Source organism: Argiope bruennichi, chromosome 8 (assembly GCF_947563725.1).
Source record: "Argiope bruennichi chromosome 8, qqArgBrue1.1, whole genome shotgun sequence".
Lineage (NCBI taxonomy): Eukaryota > Metazoa > Arthropoda > Arachnida > Araneae > Araneidae > Argiope > Argiope bruennichi.
The window spans coordinates 120,690,217-120,708,406 of NC_079158.1; the positions used below are offsets into that span (position 1 = coordinate 120,690,217).

Here is an 18,190-nt window from a genome sequence, read left to right on the forward strand (position 1 = left end):
TTTGAATCATGGAATTGAAATATTTATATTCGAAAAAATTATTCTTCAATCCAAAGATTGCTTACATTCGACATTTTGATAAAAGGATAAATTTTAAAGCAGCAGACGATATTTATCATTTCAAATAATAAGCTGTTGCCATAAATTTTTATTATAACAATTTACTTAAAAAAATTTCGTAAATAATTCTTTCTAAAAATGTATAAAAGGTTTTTTAAATTTTTGTATGCAGTCGATAGAATTTCTTTAATAATTCAAATGAATTATGTTCTAGCTATTACTGGTAAGTTACTACATAAACTGATAATATTAAAGAAATAAAGAATCTCCCAATATATTAAAAGATCAACCAAATTTGGTTTGTAATTTCCATGAAATATAGTCGGTTAATTTGAAATTAAAATTTATGGGCTAAAAAACACAATCTACACAGACAGAAAAAACATATTTATTGAAATAAATTAAAAACTAACAACAGCGAAGTGTTCTTCGAATAAATATGAAAAGAATAGGTTACACTGTGCGTAACATTAGCAATAAAAATAATGGAACATAATGAAAAAACAATTAAATGAGTATTTTTACACACAACAATCAATACATTCAGAACTGAACAAAATTTTTGGTTTTTCAGAATATCTTCAGAGAACATTTCCTTTGAGACTTTCCAGATGCAAAAAAGTCGAAACTATTCATTAAACAGTGGTAAGAATTGAAGTTGTGGTAATGTCATGAAATGAAATGAGAGTTGGCAATTTATATATGCAAAGAAATCTGAACTCAGTACAGAAAAAAAAAAGATGTTTTTCATTACTTCTTATTGTACATTATTATTATTGTACATTTACATATAATACAAATGAATCTTCATGCTTTGTTTCATTAAGGGTTATCATATACTCGCGGAAATTATTTCACTACCCGTAGTGATAATTTATATTAATGACTAAATGCGTTATTTTTTAGAGGTTATGGTACACATACGTTATCTAAGAACAATGCAAAGGGAACTTTTTAGTGATACAATTCCACAACCCGAAACCACCTCCAAGTGAAATAGACAAACACAAATAAAACATTCAACAACGAACACTTTTTGCATGTGTAGAAATCCACTTAAAAATTATTTTGAAGCTTGATGACAATATTTTTACCCCACCAAAATGAAAGATGTATAAAGTAACATCCCATCTCAATAAAAGAAAAAAATTAATATACAGCAAACACATTTTATGACATTTTTTTTCTTCTAAATTTTTAACACCAAAAATTGCCATAATATGAACTTACTGTAATGTTTTCTTTCCACTTTTGTACAAATGAAACCTTAGACCGTATTGATTTTAAGGTTCGCACAGCATTTTTAAGGTTACCTTTCCTAACCTCCGTAATGCAACATTTACAGCACTAAGAGATCAGAATGAAGTCATGGCAGTCTCATTTCATTGCAGTTTTAATATTTTACAATAACATTTTTTTACGAATCTGGATGCGAGTTTTCCTTGCAAAGAGTTTTATGATTACAAATGTCGCAAAATTTTAAAATATAATTATATGATTTAAAATTTTTAAAATCTTCCGATGCTAATCGAAACAAAAATATGTTAAAATTATTGTGCTTTTATGTGTTTATTGTTATTTTTACATTTTGAAGTGTATGACTTTTTATGAGGTTAGAGACATCAAATTTTGATACAGCAGTTTTTTTACCAATGCTGCCTGTATAATCCAAACCACAACTGTTGATGATACTTTTTACAGTGGCAGTGGCTTAGCGAAAATAAGTGAAGCTGTGCTTATAGTATAATTTTTCTCCACTCACTAAGTTCAGCCATTTATTTGCCGAATTGTTTTACCATCAGTTTTTCAAATTTATTTTTAAACTATTATATAAATTTTGGTACAGAATAAACCCAGGAAGAAAGAAAAAACTTTTTTAATTAATTAAAATAATTAAATTAAATTTATAAAAGAATATTTAATGTTATTTTTAGTTAACATGTATTACTTTCTATTGCAAATGCGTTCTTGTTAGAAAAAATGGTCATATTGTGAAGATATCAGCCGGATTTAAACGGTAATTTAAAGTACTGTCGGTAAATAAAGGAATAATCAGTGGCTTAAAAAAAATAGCGCTATCTGTATAATATTTGGCTCTAAAAAGTGATACAAACATTTGTCTGCATGATGTTCTCTAAAACTGGCATCCATAACATTTCACCAAATTTTCCTTCCTCTAACGTCGCAAAGTTACTGAATCACAGAATAAAGCTTCGATATCCACATGGAAAGACGTTAGTGTATTTCCATGACATCATTATGACAATTACTGCTGTATTGAAATAAAAGTAAAGATCAACTTATTACTAAAGATATTCCCTTCCCCAAGTCTTAATTCGCATTGTATAATGATAGGAATGCTAATGAAATGGAATTTAGCATGATCTTTGTGGGATGTTGAGGTAAAGGCTTCCTAGATCGACGTGTTTTACTCCACACAAATTCGTCAATGTCTGGAAAGAAGGAAAACAATAGCTATTTGGAACGTGATGATAAAGAATAAGTATAAGGAATGTTGTACATGGTTTGCACTGTTGTCATCTGCAGCTGTCAGTGGCAACCTCTCCCCTATGCGCTGACAGTGCTGCTTGTTTCTTCCGATGCAGGCTGCGTATGCCATGACATGGGCTACATAGCTTTGTTCGACGACACCACGGAATAGATGAGCCATGGGTCCGGTCGCATAAATAGGAACATCTTCACCTCCGTGGGTTTCGTCTGATAAAGGAACGAGAACATCTTGGAAGAAATTTTTCGATTCTGAAAATATGGTAAAGAAAGAGTGTTATTGGTATGGAGTCACATATTTCCTATATTTTATACTGCTTTCTAAGATTTAAATATTTTAAAATGCAAGAGTTCTGTTGTGTAAATGTTGTTATTTTGCTAATAGTAAGATATATTATTCATTCTCGGATTTGGAAACCTCCTTCTTTTGCGCATGCGTCAGAAGGCGTTTATTTGGTTAAAATGGAGTGAGAAGAAAGGTGAAAAGAGGAAATGTTTACTTTGGAGAAAGGGTGAATTCAGTTTATTCGCGGAATTAGGAGGAATAATAACCATTCTGCTTATCATCCCTTAAAAAAGTAAAGTAGAACTGACGAAAAGTGCTTGTCTCCGGATCCTGAAATGAACAGTAAGTTGCATTTTTTAAGCTGCACTACAGTCAATAAAAGACCAAGCAGCGCTAGACAGTACACATTAATAGTCTCCTGTTTCAAGAAGATGGGCAGTTTGTTTCACATTTCAGCACATTTTTAAATTGCTAATGATTTATTTTCGGCTAATATACAGGGTGTTTATAAAGTCCCGGACCCATTTTGATGTTTAATAACTCATAAAATAATGAAGATATAAACAAACATATGGCATTTATGGATGGAATAACTCATATATTTTCCTTTTCAGGTTTGAATATTTTTATTTTTGTAAATATCGTCTGCGCTTGTGGTTAATTTCAGATAATTTCATTTTCCAGTCTAAATATCTGTACTTTTCTAAATATCGTCTGCTTATTAATTGCATTTTTCTCTCTTTTGTTTTTGGCAACTATTGCAATGTTATGTTTACTTTTGATGTGTCTGTTCTATGTGGTACTTTTGTATGTGATGTTTTATTCGAGCGGATATATTAAGGAGAATGCATACACCACAAGAGACCATTTTCCAGGAAGATGGATTGGGCGAGGAGGTCCAATTCCTTGGCCACCCAGATCACCTGACATAACGCCGCTGGACTTTTTTCTTTGGGGGTTTGTAAAAGACAACGTTTTCAGGAGGAGAGTGTCGAACATTGATGATCTAAAAGCCAGAATTACAACCGCAATAGTCTTTGTGGATGCCGACATGCTTGCCGCTACCTGGCGTGAAATTGACTATCGACTTGATATTCTCCGTGTGATGAAGGGGGCACACGTGGAAGTTCATTGACAAGGGTCATGAAACTTTTTGAGTCTATTTAACCATTTATGTTATTAATTTTAATCTATCTTTATTATTTTATGAGTTATTAAACATCAAAATGGGTCCGGGACTAAATAAACACCCTGTATGTTTATTTTATTAACTTTGAGAGTACGTATTTATTTTTATTTAATTATCGCGTTTACATATGCCCATTATCCACGTTTGTACTAAAGTACGTATTAGTTAGTTATCTTATCTCTTAGTTATCAGATATTTATATCTGATAACTAAGTGAGCGCAATGAAACATTTACAGGAAAATGACTAATTATACTTTGACGAAGTGTTGATCATATCCTAATTTTTTTTTATCATTCACAGTATTTGAATATTTTTTTACAAATTTATAATTTGGCAACTCTAAAGATAAAAGTTTTCTAATCGATTTACTTGCGGTGCCAACCCACTCTAGGCAGACGCTTTACTGGAAATCCACCACTGAAGATAAAACTAAGAACGACCGAAACAAAGTTTAAAGGAAAAAAAGAACGAATAAGATATGTAACTGGATGTATAGCCGGCATCCTGGCATAGGGGTAGCGCATCTTCCCCGTGATCGTCCCGGGTTCGAATCCCGGTTCGGGTATGGTTGTTCTTCATCTGTGTTCTATCTGTGAGGTGTGTGAATGTGTCCCCCTGTAAAAAGGGGTTGTGCAGGCGAATGTGTGAGTTTCATCTTCATATGAGCTAGAAGTCAGACTTCTGCCCTCGGGTGCTCAGGGGTCTTTATCCTCAAAAGCTATTGCACCTCCTTTCCGTGGTAACGCGGACACGACATCATCATCATCACTGGATGTATACACTTTCAAAAATAAGCTCGCAAAAAAAAGTTGTGGCTTGATTTAGCTTTAAGATATTTATTAACAAAAAAGCGGTTAGTAACATAAAATAGATAGAATGTAACCCCAGAAAATTATGGTAAACTATGGAATGCGGGAAATCTGCAAAAGAATCGTGACATTAACGATGAATCTGAAGATCAAGTAAAAAATAAACATGAATTTAAATAAGTGAAAGCTAATAGGCAAGATGAGGTTAATTTCTAGAAAAAATAAATCTCACGTTCAGGATCCTTAAAGTGATTGATGACTTTAGGGTTAAGTCAAGTTAGTGACTCTCTCATTATGGCGAATTTTAAGTAACGAGCAAGTTAAGGTTGTTCTTGTTGCTCCATCATTACATTGTTAATATGCGCTTGTATCCGGAGTTAATGATCGTCGCTTTCACCTCTCATTATTGTTTCTTGACGTCTCAATTATGAGAACATGAGCGAGTAATGGCTTGCAAAGAGAAGGTTATGTCAGAACGAATCTCCTGTGAAAGGTCAATTGCATTTCTTGGGAAAACAATGATGGGTTTAAGTTCAATTAGATGACTTTCAGAAAAAGTAACAGATGAATATAATTGATGTTGTATATTTTTATTTTACTTAATTGACTTGTGATATTAATGTCTTTTTTTAAATGTTGCACGAGTTTTGTTGGAGACTGTTTTTGCAAATTTAACTGTGAAATTCGAAACCGATTTATTTCCTTTCAGAATATAGTTAGCAATAAGATAGATGAAAAACTGGCGCGCGTCTTACAATAAGGTTTTTCGCAGACAATTAGGCATGTATATTAATAAAGAGGATTTCAAGGTCAGTGAAGTCGTGATAGTAGAAAAGTATATTTTTATAATTCTGATAATGACATAATTTTTGATATTTAATTCTGAGATTTGGTATTCAAATTTTCCGTTGCTTAAATGAACCGAAAATTAGACAATAAAATTTTCGACATAATCTTACACAAAAACGATAATTTATCACTTTTCATTTGGAATTTCAAAATACATATTAATTAAATAATTAACGATTTCATTCTGAAATTCAATGAATTATTATAGGTAAACTCATTTCAAATTTTTAAAAAAATTGATATATTTCATTTTGAAGAAATAATTTCAATTAAAAAGGGCAGAATTCGTAATTTTCACTAAGATTTTATGAACAGAAACGGTCAAAAAATCCTCCATTATTCCTTTCGGTGAAATTTCATGCTCACATAACAGCTTTTACAATAGCTATAGAGCTACGGTGATGGCATAAAACTGTGCTAAATCGATTTGTAATCTAAATCTTTTGCAAGAAAAGCTTCTAAACCTAAGATAACCCTTAATTAAGCATGTTTTCTTTCCATGAAAAAAAATATCTTCCAAATATAAATAAAAACAATTTTTAAAATCATAACTTGTGCACTGATTATTTTTTTGCTTTTTAGTGTTAAATAATTTTTTAAAAATTATAAATATTATTTTCTTCTTCAGTTGACTTCTAAATAACATCATAAATACGAATAAAAATTTAATTATATGAATCGATTAATGAACAATTATGTTCTGTGAAATTCGGAATGGTTTATTGTCACCGAGGAATCATAACAGTGCAAAATTTTGAAACTCTTAACACATCAGGAAAACATATAAAAATGATTACAATATCTTCCATCTTTGTAAACATGAAGAGGATTAACGAATTTTCTTCCATATTAATTTTTTTATTTAAAAAATAATATGGAAGAAAATTTGTTGTATCTTTAAAACTACCTATGTCCAAATTTTGATTCAATTTAATGATGTGATTTAAAAATGGATATTACAATTCTAACAGGTCAAATGATCATATTGTAAAATCTGTAGGAATTGAAGTTTGTATAAGTTTTGGATATATATTCAGAGCCACTTATCATGGTGCTTATTCAATCAACTTTAGTCAATGAAAACTGAAGTTGACAGTATCAAGAAAATTATGAGGTACGATATGTATGTACTGTTGGCACCTTACTGTTGTAGAAAGAGCTCCATGAATTGAAATAACTACTATTTTAATTTTAAATGTGCAGAGTTTTCATCATGCAGAATACTGATTATAGTGATTTAAACATCCAAGTACTACTACACTCAAAAAGTTTCAGTAATTTGAAAATATCTTCCAAATATAAATAATTTTTTAAAATTTCTCACGTGATACTTTTTACTGATTAGATAGAACAGGTGCACATAAAGTTAAAAGACATATAACGATGCATGCAATTCATGATTACAGGTATTCAAAGATTCGGGGAAAGATGTTATATTTCGAACAAGGTTCAGATATGAAATTCGAAATTCTGATTGTTATGAGGAAACTTTTTTTGACGAGAAACAATAATTAGTCGAATTATTAATGAATGACATCGATTCACAAAATATTATAAGAGTTCCGAAGATAATAAGAAAAGGCCCCCAGAATGCCGTCAACGTATCGAAGATAATAAGGGTGGCGATCAATATTTATAAGAGATGAATAAGTTGCCAGTTTTAGAAGAAGAAAAAATAAAAATGAATAAAATGCTTCTCGATAAACTGTTTCCAAGATTGCAGAGCTTCATGAATGAAATGTCTTCAAGATTCGATGAAACACAAACGCCAGATTTTTGGAAGGTCAAGTCGTGGAGGCTCCATCCCGATAATGTAGAGGTCACGGGTTATTCATGGAATTTAATCATCTGTCAAATATCGGTACTTCAACAACCATTATTCTCCTGATTCTGTCTCATGTCTCCTTTTTCTTTATCTCGGATGAAGATTGTACTTAAAGCGAGACGATTCTCAAGTTCTAAAAAAGTACAATGATTGGCGGTGAAGGCATTGGAAGATATAATAAATGGAGGCTTACGATTCGCACTTGAATCTTTCATCTTAGTATGAACCGTGGTAAAAATTAGTTCCACAAAGTTGTTTTGAAAAATATTCTAGCTGCACTCTTTCTTCCGCAATAAAATAAATGCTAGAATTTTTTAAATGTAAGAGTATATAAATTCTTTTAAATACATGGTGGTCGTATTTGGGCGCATCTTTATAATTGAGTTTATTGGATATCGAGTATTCACTAATGTCTTATTAAAGGTATGAACATCTATATGCATATGGTGTACACTTATAATTTAAATGGAATTTTCATACCTGTATCCGTGCCGCTAAGATTCCGCCTTTTCCCGTGAATCATATGATAAGAGGGGCCATTTGTGTAGAGCAGCGTGGTGTAGGTGAGGTTGTCCTTATTTGACGTGCCGGCGACTCCCAGGATAGGATTCCCTCTCTTCGGGTAGCCATTGACCGTCAAGACATGGGAATGGTCAGCGGTCACCACGACGAGAGTATCCTTCGAGGAAGTCATGTTAATTGCCGCCTGCACGGCATCGGCCATGGATACTGTTTCGGACAGAGCACGTTTAGCGTTGTTGAGATGATGAGCATGGTCGATTCTTCCACCTGTTGGAAATAGAATTAAAATGAGTTTCATATTGTTTAAAACAGACGAAAGTGGTCTCTTCCAAACTTTCTCAGAAATTTCTAATAAAGATATTATTCCCAACCCCCGCAAAAAATAGGGGACCTGGGGTAAGGCAGAGAATGAATAGCATGGCAATGACGTACAATAATTAAGAAATATTAAACTTTGGCAAGAATTGTGCATTTTTACTAAATCTTTCATGTCGTCCTTGGCGAGTTTTATGGTGATTAATCCCGGGCATACGATTAATAGTATCCGATAACCGAAAATCAGACGTGTTTTTTCTCAACCAATTGAAACTAAAATTTGATTTAGAGCCATAAATGTAGTCTTCAAAGTCACCGACCAAATTTGATATATTTAATTCATTGCGTTTTTGAGTTATACCGTTTATATGCTTCTGAAATCACAGAGCGAGTCATCTAACATCGAATTGTCCCTTCTTATATATTTTTTATATGATTTCATATCCCTTTTCTTCTTAAGAGATACACATTGGATATCAAATTTAACTGATTCAGTGCATTTGGCTTTCATTATATAAGTAACATCTGATTCCGCATCTAAGTATTACGATTGATGCGTAATCCTCATAAGAAGGGGTCGGAGTTGGCGACAGTATAAGATATTTTTCGTTTATTAAAATATTCACAATTTATGTTATCAGTACTCATAAAATAACTAAAACATCACATTTAAAAAAGAGCCACTATATTTATCGATTTAATAGAAATTGTTATGTTTCAATTATAATACTTTTATATATCTTTTAATAGCTTAATCCAAGAATTAAAGTAATAAAAATGATGTTTTTATAGTTTATATATAATGGATATAAAAACATTTTTTTTCTACTTTATTATGTTTAACAAAGTGATCACTTTTCTAGCTTTTTTTTTGTTTGTTTATACTATTTATTATTTCAGAAAAACGTTTATAAATAATGTAACGTGAATTAAAATTTATAAAAATAATATTCAAGTTCAAATATAAATGATAATAATAAATAAATGTGATGAATTACGACATTAATAAATTTAATAAAACCGTTTTTAACAGAGTTTTAAATAATTGCGCCAACCAATACACATTGCAAAGATAACACTGAAAGCAAAATATCATAGAGTATCCATTAATTAATTCATTATAGAGTATCCATTAATTAATTCATTATAGAGTATCCATTAATTAATTCATTATAGAGTATCCATTAATTAATTCATTATAGAGTATCCATTAATTAATTCATTATATGGTATCTATTAATCACCTTCAACCATTAAGAAAAATCCTTTGTTCGATTTTTGCAGCATGTTGATGGCTGCTCGCGTCATGTCTGTCAGAGAAGGCTCTTCCATGTGATCCTTCTTTTTGTCCACTTCGAACTTCATGTGGTTGTGGTTGAAGAGGCCTGTAAAAGGAAAAACAATCCTATTTTAACACCTGTTTTAACTTTAGTTTCTTAGAAGTATTCCGTTTCCCTAAATAATAAATTCTGAAGTTTCAGATAAACTATCGGTATATGAGCATTATAAACAGTTAAACAACTCTTAAACCAACTTCCGAGTAGTTGATAATAATAATAAAATAAAATAAAAAGCAAGAATGGTCCCCCCCCCCAAAAAACCCTAATATCCATCCTCCCTCTAGCATAAAAATTAGGGATTTATGGCAAGGACATGAATTTCACGAATATATAAATTTGTATTTTTATTGTCATGACTATGAGCGCTTCGTACTTCGTAATATAATGAGAAAACCGAATATGCATTTCGAAAGACATTTTTTTAAAGGCTTTCGGGAAAAAATGCATATTCTGGAAAGGAATTTCAAGTGTCGAAATGGTCGAAAAGAATTTCAAATGTCGATTGAAACCTAAAATTCGACATCTGAAATTTCAGTAATATGATCATATACCAAATTTTTTATCTTTACGTAAGTTGTTGCGTTTTTGAATTATTGCATTCACCAGACAGTTTTTTTAAAATTTGATCTCTTGGTTCAAATTTTTCTTTGGAGCGGCATTTAAAATACTAAAAATTAGTAACAAATGTTATCCATTTAGCACTTTGCGTTTTGTAGTTTTTATGGTCACTTGCACGTGGATAGACAGACAGATAAACAAATGGTATGAATCATTTATAGATTATTCTTCCTGCTTAAGGATTTTGTTCCAAATTTAAGAGAGATCTAAACATTTGATGTGGAGGTGACCTACCAAATTTCATCCATCTTGCTCAGAATGCTCATGAGTTATCGCATTAACAGACAAATATTATTCCAACAATGACTTAGGGAAGTCTGAAATAGTTTTAGTTATATTAATGTCCCATTTTAAGGTAAGACTAAGGCTATTTTGGGATGGGCCACGTAATTTTGAGCCGCCATCAGATGACGATGACGTCACTTGATCTGTCTCTTCCTCTCCAAACTTCCACCAGTGGGAGGACGTTTGATACCGACAAATTTAACATACAGCAGATTAAACGTCGTTTTTTTAATTTTAACTTTTATATTTTTTTATTTGGGTCTTCTAGTACCCATTTTTCCTGAAACTGAGATTTCATCATCAAGCCATCACAACCGTAAGGAAAATCTGAAACTAGGAAATTCGTCAAGGTCTCAGAATCGAATTTTTTGTCGATTATAACACTTTCTGGATATATAAGAGAAAGTAAAACGAATAAATTCTTTAAATAATAAATTAATATTAAATTCTTTTTCAATAGTATTTATTCCTCACTGCATTTGGGAATAAATATTCCCCAAAGAATTGCCTATTTTATTCCAGAGAAAAAATAAACTAGTAAAAATGTTTTGGTTATTTTTCTTGTTTTCTCCTATTATTGAAATTATAGAAAATCGTTTTCAAGACATTTAAAAAAAATTTGTTTTACTTAATTAAGATGGAATATATTGTTCCGATTTCTTTGTCGAAAAAAATACAATTATGTACTTAACTCTTATATAGCACAGTTCTGTCGCCTTTTCGTTGAAGTTATGCATTGAAAAGTATTTACTTTCCTAAAGATTCAAGACCCATGTAATCCTATTGCGAATTCGACATCTAAATTCTCTTGATATCAATAATTTTGGCCTCTTAAACCTTTCACTATTAACCTGGTTCAATTCGGGCGTGCTAGTTCTATACAAACGAGCCGTTTTGGAGTAAGTTTCTGTTTCAAACGAGGAATTCAGAATCTAAAGCGAGGACATCCTTAGTGATAATTTGCTTTACATCTTGCACTCCACGTTTGAAACAGAAACCAGCACCCAAACGGCTGATTAGTATAGAAAATTCATGGCCGGTTTGGGCGGATTAATAAAGAAAGAGTTAATAGGTTTTTCAATTGGATTCAATAAGCTATTTCTTTTCAGAATAAGTTCCAGGAACCTAAGATCACAAATGGAGATACTGATTTTATCTAATAAATAATCAATCATTATGTCACCTTCGCAAAATATTACATTTACTGCAACCATAAAACCTAGTATTGCTATTTGTTAAATTGAATATATATTTCTTTGATTCTCAGAATTTTTTTATATAAAGAAATGTTTATACTTGTAAAATTTTACGCCATATTAATTTTTAAAAACCTTTATTAATACGTTTAGTCTGATTTTTTTTTCTGTTTAGCAAAACTTTATTAAGAAATTTAAAAAAATTAAATTGATTTTTTATTTAATACTTATAATTTCTCATTTTATGATGCATTTGTTTCAAGATAAGCTGAAATATATTTATGACTAAATGACTCATGTGACAGCTGGTTCGGCGGGAGTACGGATTATATTTGATTTCAAAATGAATCGTTTTTCAATTCCTACTATTAGCTCTCTCTCTCTCTCTATATATATATATATTTTGTTCAAATTTTCAATCTTTAATAAAATACTTTTTATTCATCCACTCAAGTTCAAATACATTTTTTAAAACTGGTAGTGGATGACACTTGATGTTAATACAATTTTTTTTCAAATATTAATAATTAATTAAATTTGTCCAATAATTTCTATTTGGTCTCCAAAGTTCCCATATCCGTCGCCATGTCGCCAAATGATCGCCAAGTTTGTCACCAATTTTGTAATTATCTAATAAAAAGTAACTAAAATAAAAAAAAAATTTGTTGACCAAAGTAGGAATTGACTTAAAAAATTTTGTTTTATATATTACTTGTTTATAACTACATATACGCAATTCGGCCAAATTGTCTGACGTTAAAGCTGTGTTGTTTTAATTGTCTTAATAAAGCTCTATTTATCATGCGCCTGAGTCCTTCATTTGGGGATAAACCCATAATATCATAGCGCTATTAAAAATTAAGATATCCAATTCATGTCTTCTAAATTTCACGATATTTTAACTTCACTTTTTTATTAAATCTTATAAACAAATCAGATATTAAAATAGAATCTTTCTTCTTTAGGTTTCAGCGAAGGAAGAAAATCACGCGATTAAGTGTTTGATGAAAAAAATGAAAATGGTTTGAATTTCAAGGCAATAATGTAATCCATTGTTAGAAATCAATATTTTTTTTGCAAAAATGCTAATGTCTAGCAAAAATTCTCACGAATATTAATTTGCTAACATTTAAAATACATTTTTCTTTCATTTTGAAACGTTGCAAAATTTATTTTTGGAAATTACCGCGAAAAAAAAAAGCCCAAACTCAGCTTAAATCTTAATTAATTAAAATTCTAACAAAAATTTCAAAAAAAAAAAAATTGCTTAACATTGCATATTTCCACTTTCCAAAGTATTAATGTCCGAATTTTGGTAGCTGTTGATTAAATGGTCTGACTTGTAGAGCGCCAACACCTACTCACACCCACATTCATCTTTATAATTAGTATAGATTATAAATGCCTATTCCTTAAGAATGAGTATAAGTAAGTTACCTTTCAAGGACAATTTGGTAAATACATTTGATACTTAAAACGTTACGGTACTTTTCCGTTAGCCGGACGCAAATGTCGCCAATCGTGAACCAACCGTGAATTTGGCGGAATTCTACATTATTTGGCGATTTTTCGTTTGTACCCGGCTAACGGAAAAGTACCAACGTTACTAACTTCACTTTTTTAATGAATTAATTTTTCAAGATTAACGACCCTAAGCCGAGACATATTCACGGTGTTAGATGTCTACTCATTAGTGAGGAGTCAATAAATAAATATTTTTGAAAGGCCAGATAGATGAAAGCGTTTCGTACCCAAAACGTAATCAACGTTCCCTTTGTTGAGGGCGGCGAGTTCTGCGGCGGTCGTGATGTATTTGGCCCTGGCATTCCGATTCTTCTTCTCCTTCAGCCAGTAATCGATGAGGTCCAGGCCGTCCAACCTGGCGCCGGTTTTGTTCGCCACGGAGTCCATGTGCGTCACGGGCTTGAACTGTCTTCGGCCACCGCCGAAAATGACCTGCAATCAAAGAACAGCACGTTTCAAACCCCTCATTCATCATGTTTATAATGATACCAAGTGATGTGAAACGTTTGAATTACGTACATGAGATTGAAATTAAATAATTTCACAAGTATAATTCTACTGATATTTTGTATTTCGTTCATATTGTAACAAAATGAAACATTTTCTAATTCAAAACTGAATCGAATTGAAATACGCAGTTGAAAAGATTTTCTGTCCCTGACAATTAAGTATATGCGGGTGATCTTTGCAAAAATTTAACATGTACTGCTGTCCATCCTATAGTACTTAAACTCGTACATTTGAGAAACTTTAATTTTAGATACCTATACTCAAACTTACTAAAATAAAGATTTTCTGTCCCTAACAATTTAAAATTATATTCGGATAATTTTTGTACGAATATAAAATGTCCTACTTTTGATGTTATAGTATTTAAACTGGTATATTTGAACAGACTTTAATTTTAGACACCGACACTCAAATTTAGTAAAATAACAATTCATATCTTAATTAAAATGTGTTAACTTTCATAGAGCCAATACAGCACTTTCAACACGCATGACATCATACGTCTATGATTTAATCGTTCGTAGCCATTAACGTTCTGTTACTTCATTTTTTTAAAGTTAAGATTGGGATCTCTGTAGCCTACTGGCTGCAGAAGACTTTTTTAAGGCATGTTTAAAACCCCGTTGTAAAATTATATTCGGTTCTAAGAAAACTGAAGAAATTGTTAATTGAAATACAAAAAAAAGAACCAGAGAGTAATCACCCCCAAACTTTCTCACATATTCTCTAATAAATTCTTGTATCTTTAACTCTCTTGTCATGCCAGAGAATGCCTTACATGGCAGTGGCATTCTCTGCCACTGCCGATTACTTTATCGATTCAGTAGAAATCTAAATTCACTCCGAAATATTCACTTTCGGAGTGAATTTAGATTTCTACTGAATCTATAAAGTAACCCTTGGCGAGCTATTTGGCGATTAATTCCTGGCATGCTGTTAATAGTATTTGAAAATCGAATTTGTGCTTTACATACGTTTTTCTCAACCGATTGAAACAAAAATTTGAAACAAAACTGCACTTGTACAACTGCACAAAACAAAGAAACAAAAGAAACAAACTGCACAAAATCCCATTCCAAATTTGATCCATTTAAGTCACTGCGTTTTTGAGCTATCGCGTTTACATGCTTCTGAAAGTACAATTTGACAAACATTCAACCCCTTGTTGGATTTGACTAGGAATTTGTCAGGTGTCTGCACATATTTTTTCTACATAGTATTCTTCATTTTGTAATTAGAGTGTTAATTTATATTCGAACAGCCGGATAGATGGACTTCCTCTCAATAAATTTTACTCCATAATTGATAGAAATCTGCAAAATTGATGTAAAGACCGTATACGAATTTTCAGTTGTCTAGCTCAAAGCTTTATTGAATCATAAATAGACAGAAAAATGTATTTTTCGAAATCAGGGCGGTCTAAAAAGTGGAGATTCGTCAAAATCTCGACTTCGAATTTTTTGATGATGACTATACTTTCTCTATGCTACTACGTACACGAGAAAGGAAAAATGTGTGGAAATTTCAGATTAAGTCTGGGTATTATTTCGGCTGGTGTTTCAATATCCCAAAGCGAGACAGTTGAAAATTCAGACAATTACGCTATAAATTTACTATTTACTTTTTTACCGAAGAAAAACAAAGCATTTTTATATCTAATTAATATGATTCACGAAAAGGTATTGAAATTTTCATGCTCAGTTATGCTAAAGTTACTTTTATTGTATTAGTATCACGATGTAAAAAACGTTAATTGATACTTCATAAAATCATCGCATACAATTATCCTTTACGATCTTCTAAGAAAAGCCGAAGAAATGTTTTTTATAATTAAAGCAGGTTAATCAAAATGTATCGGTCCTTCATAGTAAATGATAAATGTTTTTTACTGTATTTCAGTACGATAATGTGAGAGAATGACTTGGAACTCCGTCAATAAACGAAATGGCAACATCACTAAGTAGATAATCATCACCATCTGGTATCATTTTGGATATTGCACGTGATAAGCAACTTAATATCCAGGTAGTATCATTAATCGCTATTATAAGTTCGCCGACGAAAGAAAGCGATGTAACGCGTGCAAAAATGCAATTCGTCGCTTCCTTGTTTCTCGGAAATATAATTTGAATATTTCGTGTTTAGCCTTTAGTGTTCTTGTTGCATGCGAGCAGATAGAAAGGTACTCAGAACAATTTTTTTAACTTGCTTTGGAGCAGCTTTAGGCAAGTAGATTATAAGAGGTGTGGTCTATGGAATATGGGAATATATACAAGCTAATGTAATAAATATTAATTGTAAAATAATTCTAATCGTTTATGCGTAGAACTCACTGAGAAAATGTTGATTGAAAAAATTTATTCACTCATTGAAAAAATGATTTTAAAGAATACCAATTATTAAAATTACATATTCTCTTTATCTTGTAGCAATTTTGGTTATTGCGAGGACCGAACTCGCAATGTTTGGGTTCGTAGCCGAGCAACAAGACAAAAGCAATTACTCATGTCTAGTAGCTGTTATTTGGCTTATAAAGTGTCACCACATTACTCCCTCTCCAGTGAGTCGGAGGTGAGACGAACGATATTTTGTCCTGTTTTTGCTGTTATTGGTGATATTGGCTGATATTTTTTATTGGCTGATTTTTTTATAAGCTTCATTTTTTTTGTTGGCTGATTATTTATCAGCTTTATTTTTATTTATTGGCTGATTTTTTATCAGCTTTTTTTATTTTATTTATTTCTGGTGGAGGGCGCCACAACAGTTGTATGAAGGTTGCGTATTTTTCGTCATCGAGTCACCAATGTAGCGATTTTGGTTATCGCGAGGACCGAAATCGCAATGCTTGGGTTCGTAGCCGAGTAATAAGACCACAAGACAAAAGTAATTACTCATGTCTCGTAGCTGTTATCTTGCTTATAAAGCGTCACCACAATCTCTTGAAGAAAACGAATTTTTTTCTCCTTCAAAATGTCAAGATTTTAAAATTTTAAAAAGTTGTGTATCATTTAATATCGTTTTTCGTTTCTATCTGCCTGTGTGAATCTGCATTTCCAACGATGAATATGATTAAGACTTAAAAAAATTGCTCACCCCCGATTTAAAAAGAAAGTAAAAAGATATAGTAAGAGTGAAGAAAATGGATAAATGATTAGAATCATTTAGAAAAAAATAAATAAAAAAAACTATTATTGGAAATTTATTACATTTGATATTTGAAAAAAAAATGCATTAAAGCGACTCTTAAGCCCGTTTTGTATTAGGCACATTTTTATAAGATGCATAGTCCGTGTTTTATGACATGTTCTGCGAATTACTGAACTCGGCTCATAAATTTCGAGAACACAGTAGTCATTATTCAACGAATATCTACTTCAAGAACCATAAAGTCACAACTTATTGTGTGAGAAAACAATGATGCTTTTCTTTTATCCATGATTATCATAATTACCTTGATTTTATTGGGCATTTATTTTAACAAGAAGATACGATAAAGAATAAATATATACATTATAACAGCGATAATTTTCTCTGATTTTGTCGAAAATTTCACTTTATTTCAGTTGGCTGTACATTTTTTGGTTTCTCCTTTTGTTTTATTTTTCTTCATCCAGTGCATGCGAAAATAATTCGATATTTTAATAATATTTTTAAAATGAATTAAATAAAAATTTTAAATACTATTCCAACTGGGATAATACTTTTCTACCTATAAATCCAACTAAAAATTAGAGCAAAAAAAAAAGTTTTCCAATGTTTTAAATATTACACAAAGTAAATATTTCAGTGAGTTAATATTAGGTTAAATTAATAATTAGCAACAGCGAGTTAATATTAGCTCAATGATTTAATGTTAACTTATTTCTTTGATTCGCACTGATTCTCTCGCGTTTTATGCAATACGTTTCTGGATCATAAAATTTAATTAATGGGATTAAGACGCATTACTACTCAAATAAACGATAATAACGTGCAATTTAAGTGTTATCTAACCGCGATTTATTGTCGAAAAGTATAAAAATAAAACATGACAAAAATGCTAATTTTACTAAGATATCTTCATACAACTTTTTTTAATCAAAGGAAGTGAATAAAAATGTGGTAAATCTGCTTAAAAATTCAACGCTTGAGTGACAATTTAAGCTTGTGTTGAGAAGAAAATATTAAATACCCTGAGATCTCTCCCTGGCAAGTCCTCCACCAGCTGCCTTGCGAGATCTTTGCATCGGCTGGCGTTCTTCGGCATCTTGGAGTCACTTTCCCAGTCTCTGTGAGGACTATGGCCATAGAGTGCAGCAGGGGTAGCATGAGTGACTCGAGTGGTAGTCACCAAACCTGTTGCTTTCCCTATA

At 31.4% G+C, this 18,190-nt stretch overlaps 1 protein-coding gene across 1 annotated transcript in view; it reads right to left on the reverse strand.

Annotated features, from left to right (window-relative positions):
* Positions 1-432: 432 nt before the first annotated feature.
* Positions 433-18,190, reverse strand: part of LOC129981940 (alkaline phosphatase, tissue-nonspecific isozyme-like) — a 73,889-nt gene continuing 56,131 nt past the window's right edge. Inside the window, exons 4-8 of the mRNA XM_056093003.1 lie at positions 18,010-18,185; positions 13,556-13,760; positions 9,610-9,750; positions 8,009-8,317; positions 433-2,820 (exon numbers count right to left, since the gene is read on the reverse strand). Of these exons, the coding sequence (XP_055948978.1) occupies positions 2,507-2,820; positions 8,009-8,317; positions 9,610-9,750; positions 13,556-13,760; positions 18,010-18,185 (1,145 nt within the window). The 3' untranslated portion in view covers positions 433-2,506. The remainder of the gene's footprint in view (positions 2,821-8,008; positions 8,318-9,609; positions 9,751-13,555; positions 13,761-18,009; positions 18,186-18,190) is intronic.